Here is a 17,299-nt window from a genome sequence, read left to right on the forward strand (position 1 = left end):
GCCCAGTTGACTGGCACACTATCCACCATCTTCACCAATCACTCCCTTTAGTACTGATGCACAGTAGCAGCAGCTAAAGTACATAACACCTACAATATGCATTACAGTAACTCACTGAGGCCACTGACAGCACCTTTTAATCCCACAGTCTCTACCGCATAGAAGGAGGAAGTACACAAATGTATGGGGATACCGCCACCTTGAAGTTTCCTTCCATAGTCCTGACTTGGAACTATGGCACCACTCCCTCACTATTGTTGGGTCAAATTTCTGAAATTCTTTTCCCAACTGCATTGTAGATGTACATCAACCACCATTAATAGCAGAGGTTCAAATGCAGGCAGCTCACCAAAATTCATCTAAATTCCTACTAATCCATTCATTATTACGTTTAAATCTACGACACCAGATTATTGGCCTCTTTGCAAACAAGAACAGATTGGGTTGGTCAAAACTATTAATTGCCATTTGATTGACCATTTACATCACTCAAGCTCTGATATTCCTTTATATTCTTTCCATGATATGCAATTTCAGCATTGTAATTATATCTGTGGGTGTTGATTAAGGTTTAATGCTAGCTAAAGGATACAGAGAAAACGTTCTTGAGCCTTAAGCTATTTACTGACGTTAATAAACTTTATCGCTGAAATTTAGTTACTTAAATCCTTAATTTGAATTAAAAACCTGGCAAGTCTTTTCATTGAAACTATACTGCTGCTATTATTATGTATACAAGTTTTATTTTCTCAAAAAACAGTTCACTGTTGGTTGATACATACTCAGCTGTTGTGCCACCCACAGCAGTGTGCTTGTTTTCAAGTGATGAATCGTGATTTATACCTCCTACATTGTGTGACTCATATTGCTGTGCAATGGCACTATAATATGCAAGTGATACATGTACAGGCTGATCAGAAGGCAGAAGAGATAATTGGAGAAAATATCCCTTGCAAGTCATTTATTCTAAATCAAACACAAGTCAGTTTAAAAAGTGATGCATCACCGTCAACTTTAAAAACATGCATTAAGACTGTCTACAGGCAGGAATTACAATGCCCTTCTGTTGTCAAGAATGTAAAATATAAGCTTGTTCTAAAGTCAGGTTTTGACTTTCAAAATAATCTTCTATATAAAATTATATTATTGCCAAGTCTGCAGAATATGGTACCGCCATATGTTTTGCAACCTCTTTTTTGATTTAACACTTGTAAAAATAAAACAGATGAAAATAATATTTAAACACAACTATTCTTGGCTGAAAATCCAGTACGCTTTTGGCAAATACTTCCTATCTCTCTAGGAGACATGCAAATCAGTCCAGAATGTGCAAATATTTCCTAGATTCCACAGGACCTTATACAAGGCACCTACATAAATTTTTTCAGTGGTGTAATGGGAGCTGGGCTTGAGTACTCCCAACACTAGGCCTTTTTGGCACGATTGCCTCACAAAGAATCCAGGCCATCATTGGATCAGACTTCTCTAATAGCCTTGATCCAAGCCAACTTAACGGTAGCACAATTTGTTTAAATATTTGAAATTTAAATAGACAGAATTCTTCTTACATAGTTTGTAGTCTTCCTGTGCCATTAAAGAGACAGACAGCTGACATTGCTATGAGAGTGAACTGGCCTCCACTTAACCGTGTTAACTTGAGTTGCATTGGCAGTAATGTTCCAGGATGGATGTGAGCCATCACTTACACTGGAACACATTCTTCCTGACTTTAGGCTGCAACCACTTCGGTTATTAAATGCTAAATGCAAAGCATATGGATTATTTTCATTTACAGCTTACTCAGAACTAAAACAATTATTTGTTTTATAAAATTCTTATTGCATTTGTCAAATTTCCTAAATTTATTCAAATCAAATTATTAGAAATTGTGTGTCCAGTTAAAAACTTCACATTTGAAATCACTAAGTGTCTGTATGACAAAAAGTTTAATGGATTCAATAATTAACTTCTTGTGAGTAAATATCTAATTTACTCATCAGCTCTGAAGAGTCTTTAATACTTGAAACATTAGCTTACTCTCTCTCTCCACAGATGCTGAGAGTTGGGATAAGGGAGGCATTTTCAGTATGACAACCTGGAATGCTACAGAGATCAATGCTGGGACCACAATTAATTACAATATATTTGAATGACTTGGATAGAAGAAGTGAATGACTCAAGTGAGGCCACACAGAAACAAAAATGGATGACTAAGGTTCGATCTGGAAGCATGGCCTCCAAGAGGAAAGCAGCATCTGTAGCCAGATCACTGGCGCCATGACTGCCACTGCTGTACAGCAGGGAAGGTTGAAGTTTAGGCAAGCAGTTGTGATAGGGGTCTCGATAATCAGGAGCAGATAGGCATTTCTGTGATCACAAATGAGACTCCAGCATGGTGTATTGCCTCCCTGTCATCAGGATCAAGGACGTCTCTGAGAGCGCACAAGGGTTTCTGATGGGTAATGGTGAGCAGCCAGACCTTGTGGTCCATATTGGTACTAATGACAAAAGGCGGCATGCATAGGAAGTTCAGGGAGTTAGGTAGGAAGTTGAAAAATCTCTAGGAATGTAATCTTGGGATTATGCCCTGTGCCACTTGCTAGTGAGGTTAGGAATAGGAAGAGGGTACACTTAAATACATTGTTAAAGAGCTGGTGAAGGAGGGCTTCAGGAATGCAGATTATTAAGGTGCCTTCCAGAGCAAGTGGAATCTGTACAAGAAGGACAGATTGCACCTAAAACTTGACAGGCACCAATATCCTGGCAGGAAAGTTTGCTAGTGCCGCTCGTGAGAGTTTAAATTAGTGTGGTGGAGGTCAGGAACCAGAGCAGTATGTTAAAAGAGGAGTCAGAGGCTAATGTCAGTAAGACTAAGAGGAAGAACACACAGGGAGGGGTTACCAAACACGGAAGGATTGGTGGTCTGAGGTGTATTTGTTTTAATGTCAAGAATATGACAGATGGATTTAGAGCTTGGATTAATACAGGTACACAATCGTTTACCCAAATCCTTAGAGCCAGTTGTTTTTTGAATTTCAGAATAAATGACATTTTCACAGTGAAATTTTTAAAAACTCTTACTGAACAGCAGACCCACGTGTGACCCAAATGCGTTGAAACACAATTGTTGCCTGCCAATGCTGGGCCACACCACCACATTACACCTGAGTGATGTGGGTCGAGTGGGTGTGGAGTTGGTTCACTTGTTCGCATGCCAAGCAACCTTGTTATACAGAAAAAAACTTCACGAATAAAACATCGGATTTCAGAGCTTTTCTGATTTCAGATTTTGTACTTGTACATCTAACTATGATTTTGTACCTATTAGAGATTTGGGTTGAAAGGGCCAGGAGAAGGACAAGATTGGCCGCTTAACATTTCTGGGATTTAGTAGAGAGAGAGAGAGAGAGGGATGTAAAAAATAGAGATGGGAGAGTTGTGTTACTGATAAGGGAGAATATCACAACTGTACTTAGGGAGGATACCTTAGAGGGCTCATTCAATGAAGCCATATGGTTCGAGTTCAGGAATAGGAAAGATGCACGCTAATGGGATTGGTACTACAGACCTCCCAACAGCCAGATATGTGGACAAATTATGGAAAAATGCAAAAACAGAGTTTCTGGTGGTGGGTGATTTTAACTTACTCTATATTGACTGTACTTACAGCCGGGGCATGGATGGGGGATAATTTATTCAGTGTCTAGGACATTTTTTTTTCAAACAATACATAAATAGTCTAACTAGGGAAGGGGCCATACTGGACCATTCTTGTGTTTGTCCTTGATATAAATGATTCCAATGAGTATATAGGAGGCATAGTTAGTAAGTTTGCAGATGACACCAAAATTGGTAGCATTTTGGACAGTAAAGGCTTCTAAGATCAATTGGGTCAATGGCGCTCAGGAGGGGCACATAGAGTTTAATTTGGATAAATGTGAGATATTGCATTTTGGTAAAACAAACAAGGACAGGACATATACAATTATTGGTAGGGCCCTGGGTAGTGTTGTAGAACAGAGAAGCCTTGGGATTCGGTTACATAATACTTTAAAATTTGTGTCGCACGTAGACAGCCTGGTTAAGAAGGTGCTTAGCACACTTGCCTTCACTGCTCAGACTTCGGAGTATAGCAATTGGAACATCACGTTGAGGTTGTGCAGGATGTTGGAGAGGTCTCTTCTGGTACTATGAGCAATTCTGGTCGCCTTGCTATTTAAAAGATTTTACTAAACTGGAGAGGGTTCTGACAAGATTTACTAGGATTTTGCCAGGAATGGAGGGTTTGAGATACAAAAATACACTGGAAAGACTGGGACATGTTTCACTGAAGTGTAGGATGCTGAAGTGCTACCTTTTTGAGATTTATAAAATCACGAGGGGCAAGATAAGGTGAATGACACGGGATTTTTCCCTGAGGGTGTGCAAATTTAAAACTAAGAGGCATATTTTTAAAGTGAGAGGAGAAAGATTTAAAAAAGGATATGAGGGGCAACTTTTTTTTTACACAGAGTGTCTTGTGTTTAGAATAACTGCCGGAGAAAATGATGGATGCAGGTACAGTTACAATATTTAAAAGACATTTGGATAAGTCCATGAATGGAAAGGTTTGGAGGGATATGGGCCAAGCGCAGGCAGACAGGACAAGTTTAGCTTGGGAACATGGTCAGCATGGATTGATTGGATGGCAGGGTCTGTTTCCTGGCCATATGATTCTATGGGAATTTACGCATGCAACCAGAGGATGGCGAATCTTGGGAGGGGTATGTTGATATTCTAGGGCATGTCAATATAAAAAAGGAGACATTGGGTGTTTTTGAAAAGCATTAAGTTAATAGGTCTCCAGGACCTGATGGAATATATCCAGAATGTTGAGGGAGGCAGGTAAGGAAATTGCTGGGGCCTTGTATGAAATCTTTTCACCCCTCTTTAGTTAAGAGGTCCCTGAGGATTGGAGAATAGCCAATGTTATTCCTTTACTTAGAAAGGGTAACAGGGATAAGCTGGGAAATTATGTCAGTGGTAGAGAAATTATTAGAGAAAATTCTTAAAGATAGAATTTACTGTCATTTGGAAAAATATGAATTTATTAGCAGTAGGCAGAATGGCTTTGTGTAGGGAAAGCTGTGTCTCACAAACTTGAGTTTTCAGGAAGTGACAACGATCATTGATAGGACAGGGCAGTAGAGGTTGTCTAATATGAACTTTAGCTAGACTTTTGACAAGGTCCTTCATGGTAGACTGATAACAAAAGGTGATATCACATGGAATCCACAATGAACAGGTAAGATGGATACAAAACTGGTTTAGTCATGGAAGACAGAAGGCAGTGGAAGGGTGTTCTTTTTTCTGACTGGAACTCTGAACAATGGCGTTCTGCAGGGATCAGTGCTGGATCCCCTATTGTTTGTTTTACATTGATTTGGAAAACATAGATGACCTGATTAGTAAGTTTACAGATGACGCAAAGATTGAGGGGAGCTACAGACAGTAAGGATTGCCGAAAGATACGGCAGGATATAGATAGGCTGGAGGCTTGGCTAAAGAATTGGCAGATTTAAGTTTGATTGGACAAATACAAGGTGATGCATTTTAGAAGATTTCATGCAGGAGGAAAGTATATAGTAAATGGCAGAACCTCTGCACCAATATACAGAGGGATCTAGGTATACAAGTCCACAGTTCCTTGAAAATGGCAATATAAGTGAGTAAGGTGGTCAAGAAGGCACATGGCATGCTTGCCCTCATCGGTCAGGGCATAGAGTATAAAAACTAGCAAGTCACGTTACAATAGTACAGATCTTTAGTAAGGCCACAATTGGAGTATTGTGTACAGTTCTGGCTGCCACACAAGAATACGGAGGCTTTGGACAGAGTACAATAAAAGTTAACTAGAATGTTGTCTGATTTGGAGGGTATTAGCTATAAGGAGAGATTGGACAATCTTGTTTTTTTTTAATTGAGTGAAGAATGGTGGTCGAAATGATAGAACTTTATTAAATTATGTGTGACATTGATAGAATGGATAGTCAGAGTCTTTTTCCCAGGGTAGAAGTGCCAATTACAAGGGGCTTGGTTTAAGGTAAAAGGGGCTAAGTTTAAAGGAGATGAGAAAGACAAGGTTTTTTTACAAAAACGGTGGTAAGATCCTGCAATGCACTGTCAGAGGAGGTGGTGGAGGTGGATATAAATGCAACATTTAAGAGACATCTTGACAGATAGTTGAATGTGCAGACAATAGAAGGACACAGACTGCAAAGAGGCAAAACGTATTTAGTTTAGAAAGGCATCATGTGTTGGTGCTGTCTTGGTAGGCTGAAGAGCTCTACTGTTCGTTGTTCTAGGTTTAGACTTTATTTTATAGTGATATCCATACTGCAAATTTGACAGCAAAAGACCTTTAGCAAGTTACCAAGGTATGGTACAAATGTATGTTTTCACCTTTCTTTTTGGGAACATTTTCAGAAACTAGTTTCCATTGGGGACGAACTCCCTTTGTTAACACAATGAGTACACCACTAAATGTATAAAACACCCAATTACTGACAAACAAACAGACAAGTAAAGCCACCAGGAGCAGTATAACAAGAATAAAATAAAGTAGGAAATTAGGTGGTGGGGACAGAAAACAAAGTGAAAACTATGGATAAAAGTAATACATCCCAGGCCTCACTATGCCAACCTATATCTAAAGGCTTTGAGTGTATTGGTGGATACTGTGAGATACTTCTTCCAGGACATCGGAGCACAATTGTAACCACAGAAAAGAAACAGTCAGTCAGTCAGAAAATATGAAAATACAACACATTCCTCGACTCACCGCCTGGACCAGTAAGAATTCAACAGAAATTCCTAAATTACAAATCACTATAGACACTGCCACTGGGAGCACTGTAACAGGAAAAGAATCTTTTTTAAAAAGGAGCACACAAAGAATGGACTCAATTAAAACTGAGTTAAGAACCTAGCTTCTCTCTTTATTTTATAAACAATCACTCAATTAATAAACAACAAATTACATGCACCATAAGCAGTGTAAGAAATCAGCTATTTTTGTTGTTAATAAACCTGTTCAGATACATTTTGACACATCTCTGGAGCAGGTAAGACTTGAACCTGGACTGCCTAGCTCAGAGGTAGGGACATTACCACTGCACTTCAGAACTCAGCTTTCTTTAAAAAAAATCAATAAACTATACTAAACCAACTGACAAATTAAATAGTTTACGAATAATGCATTTACTGTGTTTACCAATTTCTGTATTTAATTGAACCAGATAGATATAGAAAATTATTGTGCATAATATATCGTCACACAAAATTGCTACAATCACCTCTTCCACCAAATTCTTTTTTGCAGTATTGAGAAAATAATTCTCTGTATTCAAAAGGTAATGTCTTCCAGAAAAAGTGTCTTGTGTGGACGGACAATTCAAAAATTCAACGATCTGTAATGGTTAGCATTTTAGTAAATACAAGTAAATGTTTGATTTCATATTGTTAAGCACTGCTCTTTGTATAATTTGGTTATATATATATCTATAAGTATAATAAATTTTGTAAGCATAAAAAATGTACAATGCCAGAACTCTCCCACAACAGCCTTGTCCCCTTATCAGAATTAATGTTCTACAGGTCAGTGGCATAGAATTTCAAAATGTATTGTCGTCTTGGGGAACTTCAAATGATATACACCAAATTCTACTTTAATTAAGTTTGATTCCAGCAATTTTTCAATTAAATTTGATCATGAACTCTATTATGTAGAAGAACATTGGTCAATGAAAGACAATTACTTAATGTAGTAATGTCTGGAGTCTCAGAAACATAAGCTGATAGCTTCATTAATTGACTACTACAAATTTCTCACTGGCTACAGGAATTACTGCAGTGCAACAAATTTAACCACACAATAATTTTAGGAGAAACTGTCATAAGACACTCATGAAACACAAATAAAAAGGTAGATTATGTGTATGTGTACTTAACATCCATTGTCTTTTCATAACCAAGGAAGTACTTTACTCAAATGGTCAAAAATATTCGCAACACTCTGCAGACCTATTATTTTATCAATTAGATTAGATTAGATTACTTACAGTGTGGAAACAGGCCCTTCGGCCCAACAAGTCCACACCGACCCGCCGAAGCGCAACCCACCCAAACCCTTACATCTACCCCTCACCTAACACTACGGGCAATTTAGCATGGCCAATTCACCTAACCCGCACATCTTTGGACTGTGGGAGGAAACCGGAGCACCCGGAGGAAACCCACGCAGACACGGGGAGAACGTGCAAACTCCACACACAGTCAGTCGCCTGAGTCGGGAATTGAACCCGGGTCTCAAGCGCTGTGAGGCAGCAGTGCTAACCACTGTGCCACCGTGCCGCCCATAAAATAACTACCGTCACATATTGGTTAAATACAAGTATTGAGACCCGAGACCAAGTTTTTCTATGAAACAAAAGGTATAACCAGTATAAATTGCCAGGATTTGTAGTGTGAAATAGCTGCCCCACAAATTGCTGGCTAATTTGGATTGCTCCATAGTCAGCTTCACAAAACAACTTGCACTTAATATCCATTATTTTCATCAAGTTGACATATTTGCACATTAATGCAAAACAGAAAATAATTAATAAGTGCCTTTCAAATTACTTAACAATTGTTCATGACTGTCAATCACTTTTTGTTCAGAAAATGAATAGAAGCATGGTGTCTGATCTCCTTAGGGTGTGAACTGTTTTAGCAGATTGAAAAGCTTTTCTAAAAAAAAACTTTTCAAATTCTTTAAGCTAATTTGCTTTTGTGCCAATTTGACATATAATTCACCCTTACTCTCAGCCTTTCCAATATCATATATACTCAAATAATAACCTATCCTGTGTAAAAGTCAAACTGATTTTTTTAGCTAAAAACTCTTTGTACTTACCACCTGCTCATATAAAAGTTAGTATCTAGCTCTTTACAATAATGTGGCATTGAATATTGGGGGAAAAAGCATCTACCTAAACCAATGAGTTTAAATGACTGAAAAATAAATACTGTATATACTCAAGTTGAAAATAAATACACTCTGGTGCATACATGATAAAATCATTGAATAGCATAGCACTGATCATGGCTGCTCAGACACATGTCAACACATTATGTCAAAATACAAAATATTTCTAGTTCCTTGCGCAGTACTTTTCAGACGTGGGTCAGCTGGATCAGTGTCTGGATTGGCAACTCTACTAGTCAGGAATGAGTGAGAATGATTTTCAACTTCTCCAAAAAGCTTTCCCTCACTCTGGACCCACCCACTTTGAACCCCGCAACCTCCATGCCCCGCACCCCTAATAGTGGACTTGACATTTTCTTTCCAATCTGATTCTCCCTCTACCCCTGTCCCAGACCCTCATCCCCACTGGATCCTACCCTCTGCAGCCATCTGCAGGGCCCAACACATCCAGGCCTGACAGACTCCATCTGGCCCCCTTGCGCCTTGCCCCCTAATTACCTGCAACACCTTATCCACATGGCCTCCCTAAGCACTTAATGCCCTGTGCATTGGCATCCTGTCCTCTCCACCTATCTGGCATCTTACCTTTCCCAGCATTCAAACCTCACACTTACCTCATATACTTTTTGACTGCAGCTGTCAAAATGGCTGTCTGCTGTGAAAAAGCAAAAATAGTTTGCCTTCCCTTTACTCTTCTGCACTATGATTGAACTATGAAATGGAAGTACTGCTCCACTTTCTGAAAAAAACCCTGATCAGAATCACCTGTCAGATATGCGGAACTCTTTCATTGTTTAATAGGAGTGGAGTGCTAATCTGTATGAGCTAGCATAATTTGGAATTGTAGTCTTAGATGTGCAACTTTTACACGAGTCCATATTATACTTATTTTTCAGTCATTTAAACTTGTTAAAGAGAGATGCTTTGTTCCCAATATTCAGTCCTTCACTGTTAAAGAACTAGAAACTATTTTTTATGTGAATTTGTAGTGACATTTACTGTCAATCTGAGCCATGTCCTGAGTAAGAACACACCAGTCTATCAGTTCACCAGCAACACCAAGTGCTGCAATAAATAGTGTATGAATATGCACTATGTTGACTCTTATTTTAACTTTTGGGAACCAAAAGATATAACATTGTGGCAGCAGTTATCTGCAAGTAAAAAACTAAACATTTCAAAACAAGTTTAATGCTGAATTAAATTGAAAATCAAGTCAGCAATGAGAGAGAAAGAAAAATGAATGAAACGAACAAATCTAAAATAGGCACTGCAGTAGCAATAATCACACAGCTCCAGCCTGTGAAAAGTAAAGGCTGATAATGTCAATAAAGACATATGAGAAGTTTGAACAAAAGACTATCCAGCTGAATCCCTAACCTGACCTCTCAATCACTCACACCGAGTCACCCTGTATTTACATGTGCATAGTACATGAGCTCTGACCAGCTAGCTAAGAGCCAGTCCCTAGAATAGCGCGAATCTGTCTAGAATCTGTCTCTGTCAGCCAAGGCTCTCTGATTGGTCCAGATTACCAACTCCCATCACGGATTTCACAGTCAATAAGATCTACCTGGCCCTTGCTCCGATCATTACATCCCTCCCTCACTACTTCCTGGGATGTAGACCTGTTCTTTTTCTTGTAGCTTCTCCCAGTACATCATCATCCGAGGTCCAATTCCTCTGACTCGGAGGTGGCATATACCAGACCGTAGCTCTTCTCTTGCATCTGGAGAATCTTGGGAGAGCTTCCTCTTCTTCAGGAGGTAACGGTAGTGAAGCATCCATCTTGGACTACGGTGTTTCTTTGATGTTTGATGAAGGGGGAGAACTCACTGTTTCTAATGGCTTTTCTGGCTGTTCTTAGGGGTTAGATATGTTTTGTTCTTGCACAGTTTGTGAGGTAACAGCTATCATGTGATCCACATGTTTGGTCAGGATCATCTCACCTACTTGGACTTTGTATGTCACAGGACCTGACCTCACGTCGACCTCACCTCGTACCCATGCAGAGTTATTTCCGTGATTTCAACACCAACATTTATCCCCTTAAGTAAACTGTCTCTAGAGCTCAGAGTAGGCATGTGGCTGGCATTGGCATTCCTACTGCCGTTTCACCCTCCTCCCAGGTCCAGGAATATCAGCTTAATCTGGTGTGGAGTTTTCTCTTCATGAGAAACTCTGCTGGAGCTATCCCTGTAGTTGCATGAGGGGTTGTCCTATAATGAAACATGAACCGGAACAATTTGGTATTGAGTGAAGCTGTAGGGTGTTTCTTTAAGCCTGCCTTCAATGTTTGGACGATGGATTGTTTTGAGCTGTCTGAACATGCCAAATGCCATTCAACTTTAGAAATTACTCAAAATCTCCGCTGGTAAATTGTCCACGACCAATGTTTCTGAGATTCCGTGTATTGCGAACTATGATCCCAGGGTACTAAAGAAAATAGATCATGGAAATAGCAGATCTTTTGGTTTTTATCTGCTAAAAAGCTATAGATTCTGGAACAGTCGCAGAAAACTAGAGGATGGCAAATGTAACCCACTATTTTGAAAAGAAGGACGAGAGAAAACCAGAATTACAGACCTGTTAGCCTAACATTAGTAGATGGGAAAATAATAGGAGTCTATTATGAAGGATGTGACAAACAGGACACTTCAAAAATACCAACAGTATTACACAAAGTTCAACAGCAGCACTACGTTCCCAAAGAGGACAAAGGATTACCAATAAATATGTCCAAATGGTCACTTGAACACTTATGGAAAAATGAAAATCAAACGAAGACACCAATCTTGCTTTATTACAACTCTGATCTATAACTCTCAAGGTTTTTATAAAATTATCTTTGGAATAATTGAATGGAAGAAAGTACAAGACTCCTTCCTGGTCTCCTGGTCAACTCACTTATTCACAGGTAGGTGGATATCAATACTTCAACAAAGATTTTCAATCCATACCAGAGTAATTGCAAGGGAAAACTGTACACATACATAATTCCATCATGAAAATCTAGAATCCTGAGCTGGAAATGTAGAAAAGTTCAGCAACAATGTCAGCAGCAGCATGAACCAGCAAGAAGTACATCATCAGCAATGTCACCAGCAACTGACACAAAATCAATAACATAGAGCAAAACTGCTACACACTAGGAGTAACAAAAGCAATATTGCCTGTGCAGCCTGGCCATTCATCACTGAAAGCGATGAATACCAAATCCACAAAATGGACACACAGCATTCCATCACTCAAGCCACACAACAAATAATGCATTTGAGAACAGAAACTAAGCAATAAAATATTCTTAGGTATTCAGTTTATTTATAAAAGTTAAAAGTTAACTATCAATTTACGTTAGTTAATAGAAAAAATGTTAATTGTTGGAATTTTAATATTTATTTAGAGACTTTTTAGAGAAAAGATGATGACAAGCATTTATATAATTCATAAAGAACTTGTTATATGAGTATGTATCCCATGGTGCTGGATTCACTGTCATATTACAGTCATGTGCTGAGAAACAATGTATCCATCTGTCAATCTACAATCACATGGAGAGCTGAAAAAAAAGTTAAAAGTGCAATTGGCCTGAATTTTTTGAGGATTGGCAGTCGCTATCATATTGTCACTTCACTCATACTTTTCTCCACTACACCAAACCTCTACATTTCTGGTACTGCTTTTGTTCCTGGATTATCCAGTAATCTGGAGTGTGTCTGAAATGGAACTGCTTCAGATAAGACACACCATGTCCTCTTCTTAAAGCACTAGCTGCTGCTTTCTACAAGGCCATAAGTTCCAAACCTTTCTCTGAAGAGCACAGAAAGATGGCAAATGTGTAATGGGTAAGTGTGGATGAAGTAAAAGTATAAAGTAAAGGAGTTAGTAGGTAAGGGAGTAGGTTTAGTGAGGTGTTACGGTAGGTGAGGTAAATGTTTAAGGGTTATTGAGTACTAAGGATGGCTAAGGTTACTGCTGAGTGCAGTGGATAGTTTGGAAGAGTGGGTGAGATGCTAGGTAGTCAAGTTGGGGACAATTAGGTTGGGTCCGTTGGGGAAGAGTTGGACAATTAGGCAGGGTAGTTGGTGTGCCCTGAGGTAAGCTGGGACCGTTGCAGGAGTAATTGGGGAAATCAGTGTGAGTGATTGAGAGGTCAGGTTAGGGATTCAGCTGGACAGTTATTAAGATTTAGACCAGATTTTCTCATGTTTCAACCTTTCCAGGGTAACCATTTGAGTAGGTAGGCCTAGATTTTCCAAAGTCTCCTACTATAACAGAGTTGGAGACATTTTTGTGGGCCCTCGGAGCAAAGTATTGCCGACCAAAAGTTCAAATTCATCAATTCCCATGGAGTCCTTGCACTGGGACTTCCAAAGAATTCAATAGCACATCTTCTGGAGTAATCCCAGTCTGTAAGTAACTGGAGATCTGATTAGAGTGGTGCTGGAAAAGTACAGCAGGTCAGGCAACATCGGAGGAGTAGGAAATTCAACGTTTCGGGCAAAAGCCCTTCATCAGGAATCTAATCTTGACTCTGATCTCCAGCATCTGCAGTCCTCACTTTCACCTATCAGATGATCTGGACTATTATGTCCAACTGATGGAAACCAGATGACATCACATCTGTATTTATTTCAGTCACTTATTCTCATTGATTAAGGAAATACACAAATTGTCCCAATGTTGAGCAAGGTACCACGATCTTTTTGACCTCACTGGACAACTGTCAGCAAGCACTTCGTGATTTGTGGGCAAAAAAAACTAAACCTGCAATTGCAAGTCAAGCTAATAGGGGACATTGCAAGATTCCTTGCTCCAGACAAATCTAATCCTAACTATCCAACAATGATAAATATTATTTACTTCTTATTTACTCAGAAATGCTAGTTGGCAAATTTGGACTTCTGGTTGGTCATATATACATGTGTATCAATATCGAATAACACGGAGTTATACTGATCTATTTTGTTACTGCTGAACAAAGCAATTCGAAGTACAAAAACGTATATAAATTAACGTCCTCACAAGTACAAATTAAATAAAATTGTTGGTGTGCAAAGGTGTATTTCAAATATAAAAAAGAATTTTCATCATTTAAAATGATTTGGCAATCACATATTTTGCGACGCTAAAAATACACGAACAAAACTCCATCCAGAATTAATAAATGGTTGTAATGATGCAATAAAAACGACCCTGCTTTTATTCAAAAATATAACCCAATATGGCAGTATTTAAAAATCAATAACAAACTCATTCAATTTGAAAGACGAAAAAATATCATACGATTAAGGCTGTTTCAATTAAGATCTGCTTATCTTCGGCCATTCCGTTAATTTAAAATGATTGCTATTGAAATCTCATTAAAACATAAGTCAACTTTACATTTTACCAACGCAAGAACGTTTTCTAAACTGATCGCTTCTACTTTAAATATTTGCAAGATTAAATAGAAACTTGAGTCTATGCTTGACATGAAGACGACCTGAACGACTGAACAAATTAACAGGTGAACAACAAGGACATCAATATAACAGCGAAGAAATTAAATTTCATTGTTAAGCATCAACGCATTATACACCTACACAAAAACAAATGACTGCGGATACTGGAAATCGGGCAGGGGGTGGACAGAATCAATTAAACATCTGTTTGTTTGTGCTCCCAGAATGGCAGGTTTTATGTTGCCCATTATCAAGCCTATATATATGTATCCCATCTGACAGCAATAACAAACACTCCTCCTGAAAGCATGGCGAGACGTGTAAAATGCACAAGTCAAACATCAAAGCAATCTCGCCAACCAAACCAAGAAGCGGCTCTCACCAGCAGTTTCCCAGATAACTGTCACGTTAACAGCTCGCTCCTATAGACTCATATCGACCAGCAATGTGATATGGGGGGGGGGGGGGGGGGTGAAGGAATTAATCAGCCGAGCAGGAGGATTTCATGTTTAAAAGATTGAGTTGGGAGGGGTAGTAAACGCCTGCCTATCTCTCTCACACGCTCCCTCCAAGGTTCTTCGTTGTCAAGAGACCAATAACTGTGAAATTAATACCAATTTGGTTTTCCTTTACGTTTACTTTACCTTTCGTTGGTGCAAATCGCATACAGTACCATATCATTCAAAGAAATCGTACAAGCAACAATGTTCCAAGGCGACCGGACAGCATTCACGTCGAGAACTTGGTCTCAGTATTCAAGATTTGTACAAAAATTACCAGTCAAATAAACTTGCTTCGTCGAGGAGCTACATCCTCCAATTGACAGGACAGATGTCCAATTGTAAGTCGAAATGCCACATAGTTCCACCCTCCGGACGACATCACGTGGGAAACAAGCCATTCAGGACGCACGACAAAGTGGCCCTGCCTCTCAGTCCCTAGCAAGTTAGAGTGAAGCCGGCCTGAAGAAACCTTTCTGTCTCTGGACGTTGCCTGCATGAATGAGGAAAGCTGGAGGCGGTGTGTGTTGAGAGGGGGAGATAAAAAGGAAGAGAGAAAAATAATTTCCTTGAGAAAGTGAATGTTATTTCCTGCCGATATCTACAACGTTTCATATTTCAGTCACTTGCGTCTGTCGTTTTTATTTTGGGTCAGATATGATCAGGCGACTGAGATGGGCCATCCTGGTACGGACAGTGGAGGGGCGGGGAGAAGCTGGGCTTTGGTGGTCCTCGCGCCGGCTCGCTCCGAGTCCGGGGGGTGCTCGCGCACCGAGACGCGGCTTTGAAAAGAAACCGAACAAGTCGCGAGCTTCAGAGCCGTGTTAGAGAGGCGCGAGAAGTTGTCATGGAGAAAGATGGCGAGCTCGAGAGGTAAACAATGTCTAACAACTTCAACCAGAGACCATGGTAATGCCATGATCAGCGGCACAGGGCCTGCTAGCGCTGCCCTGTCCGCGGTGTCTTGGCAACCGACTCCAAGCAAAACCGATTCAAACTTTTCTGGCTACTTGTTCGGTATTGCGTTTGTTACAGGCATTTTCCCAAATATGTGTCTGTGAATATCTGCATAAAACATACCAGTCCAGTGTGGCCAGTTGGTGTGACGTGTTTCTCGCTGTGGTGATATCCACCTCACAAATCTGGGACATGTCACGGCCATCCCCTCGCCCACAACCTCAGCAAGGGACCTGGATCAATCAGTGTCTACATAAAGTTCAAGTTACCCTCTGACTAAAACATGCCGGAGAATATGATAGGGTTCAGAAATCCGGCACGTTACCATCCGTGATATGTTTATCACATCGCTAGACTCACCAGTGGAACATAGTAGAGCACCATGCTTATCACGGTCTTTCAATTACAGCTTATATAATTTTTGAAAATCAGATCAACATGTGGAATGTTATTACAGGTATCCTACTTACATTTTTATGGAAATTTATCTTTTTTATAGTTACTCTTTATTTGCACTGTAGCTACTAACATAATAACTGAAATAAATCAAAGAACTACGAATGCTGGAGATTTGAAGCAAAGAAAAACAGAAAATGCTGGAGAGACTCAACAGGTCTGGCAGCATCTTGTGGAGAGAAAACTGTTGACGTTTTGAATCCAGTGACCCTTCAGAATAATGACTTCATACCATCTGTGATGCAAGGTCCCCTAAACAGCAATGTGACAATATCCAGCTGATATATATTTTCAACTTGTTTTGAAATTTTTATTCCTTTCGTAATGTGCCACCCCAAGTCTACTCCAAGGCTGGGCAATATGAGGTTGTCAATATGAGGGATGGCACTATGGCTCAGCAGTTAGCATTGCTGTTTCACAGCACCAAAGTCCCAGGTTGAATTCCAACCTTGGGCGACTGTGCAAACTCCACACAGACATTCTTCTCGTGTCTGCGTGCGTTTCCTCCGGGTGCTCCAGTTTCTTCCCACGCTCCAAAGATGTGCAGAACAGTGAACTGCCAGGCTAAATTGCCCTTGGTGTTCAGTGCATTAGTCATAGGGAAGTGGGTCTGGGTGGGTTACTCTCCGGAGGGTCGGTGTGGACTGGTTGGGCCAAAGGGCCTATTTCCACACTGTAGGGAATCTTAAATTTAATTTTTGGAGCTCTTATGGCATGACGGTCATGTCCTTATCTCTGGGCCAGCAGACCTGCGTTCAAGCTCCACCTGCTCCAGAGATGTGCAATAATACCTCTGAACAGTTTACTTTCAGAAAATATCTAAGTAGGCAAGGAATATGTCTGGAAGTGTAATATGCCCAAGATTGTGAGGTGGTCAACACCACAGCAAACAGCACCACAGAACATACCACATTGCACTAACCTGTCCAACCTGG

At 39.9% G+C, this 17,299-nt stretch overlaps 2 protein-coding genes across 2 annotated transcripts in view; one reads left to right on the plus strand and one right to left on the minus strand.

Annotated features, from left to right (window-relative positions):
* lnx2a (ligand of numb-protein X 2a) overlaps positions 1–15,207 on the minus strand; it is a 97,530-nt gene extending 82,323 nt beyond the window's left edge. Inside the window, exon 1 of the mRNA XM_060826756.1 lies at positions 15,096–15,207. The gene's annotated coding sequence lies outside the window, so the exon portion shown is untranslated. The remainder of the gene's footprint in view (positions 1–15,095) is intronic.
* A 440-nt stretch (positions 15,208–15,647) lies between these two features.
* The window catches only part of si:ch211-140b10.6 (protein POLR1D-like), a 39,526-nt gene continuing 37,874 nt past the window's right edge, over positions 15,648–17,299 (plus strand). Inside the window, exon 1 of the mRNA XM_060826757.1 lies at positions 15,648–15,824. Within this exon, the coding sequence (XP_060682740.1) occupies positions 15,799–15,824 (26 nt within the window). The 5' untranslated portion in view covers positions 15,648–15,798. The remainder of the gene's footprint in view (positions 15,825–17,299) is intronic.

This window comes from Hemiscyllium ocellatum, chromosome 6 (genome assembly GCF_020745735.1).
Source record: "Hemiscyllium ocellatum isolate sHemOce1 chromosome 6, sHemOce1.pat.X.cur, whole genome shotgun sequence".
Taxonomy (NCBI): Eukaryota; Metazoa; Chordata; class Chondrichthyes; order Orectolobiformes; family Hemiscylliidae; genus Hemiscyllium; species Hemiscyllium ocellatum.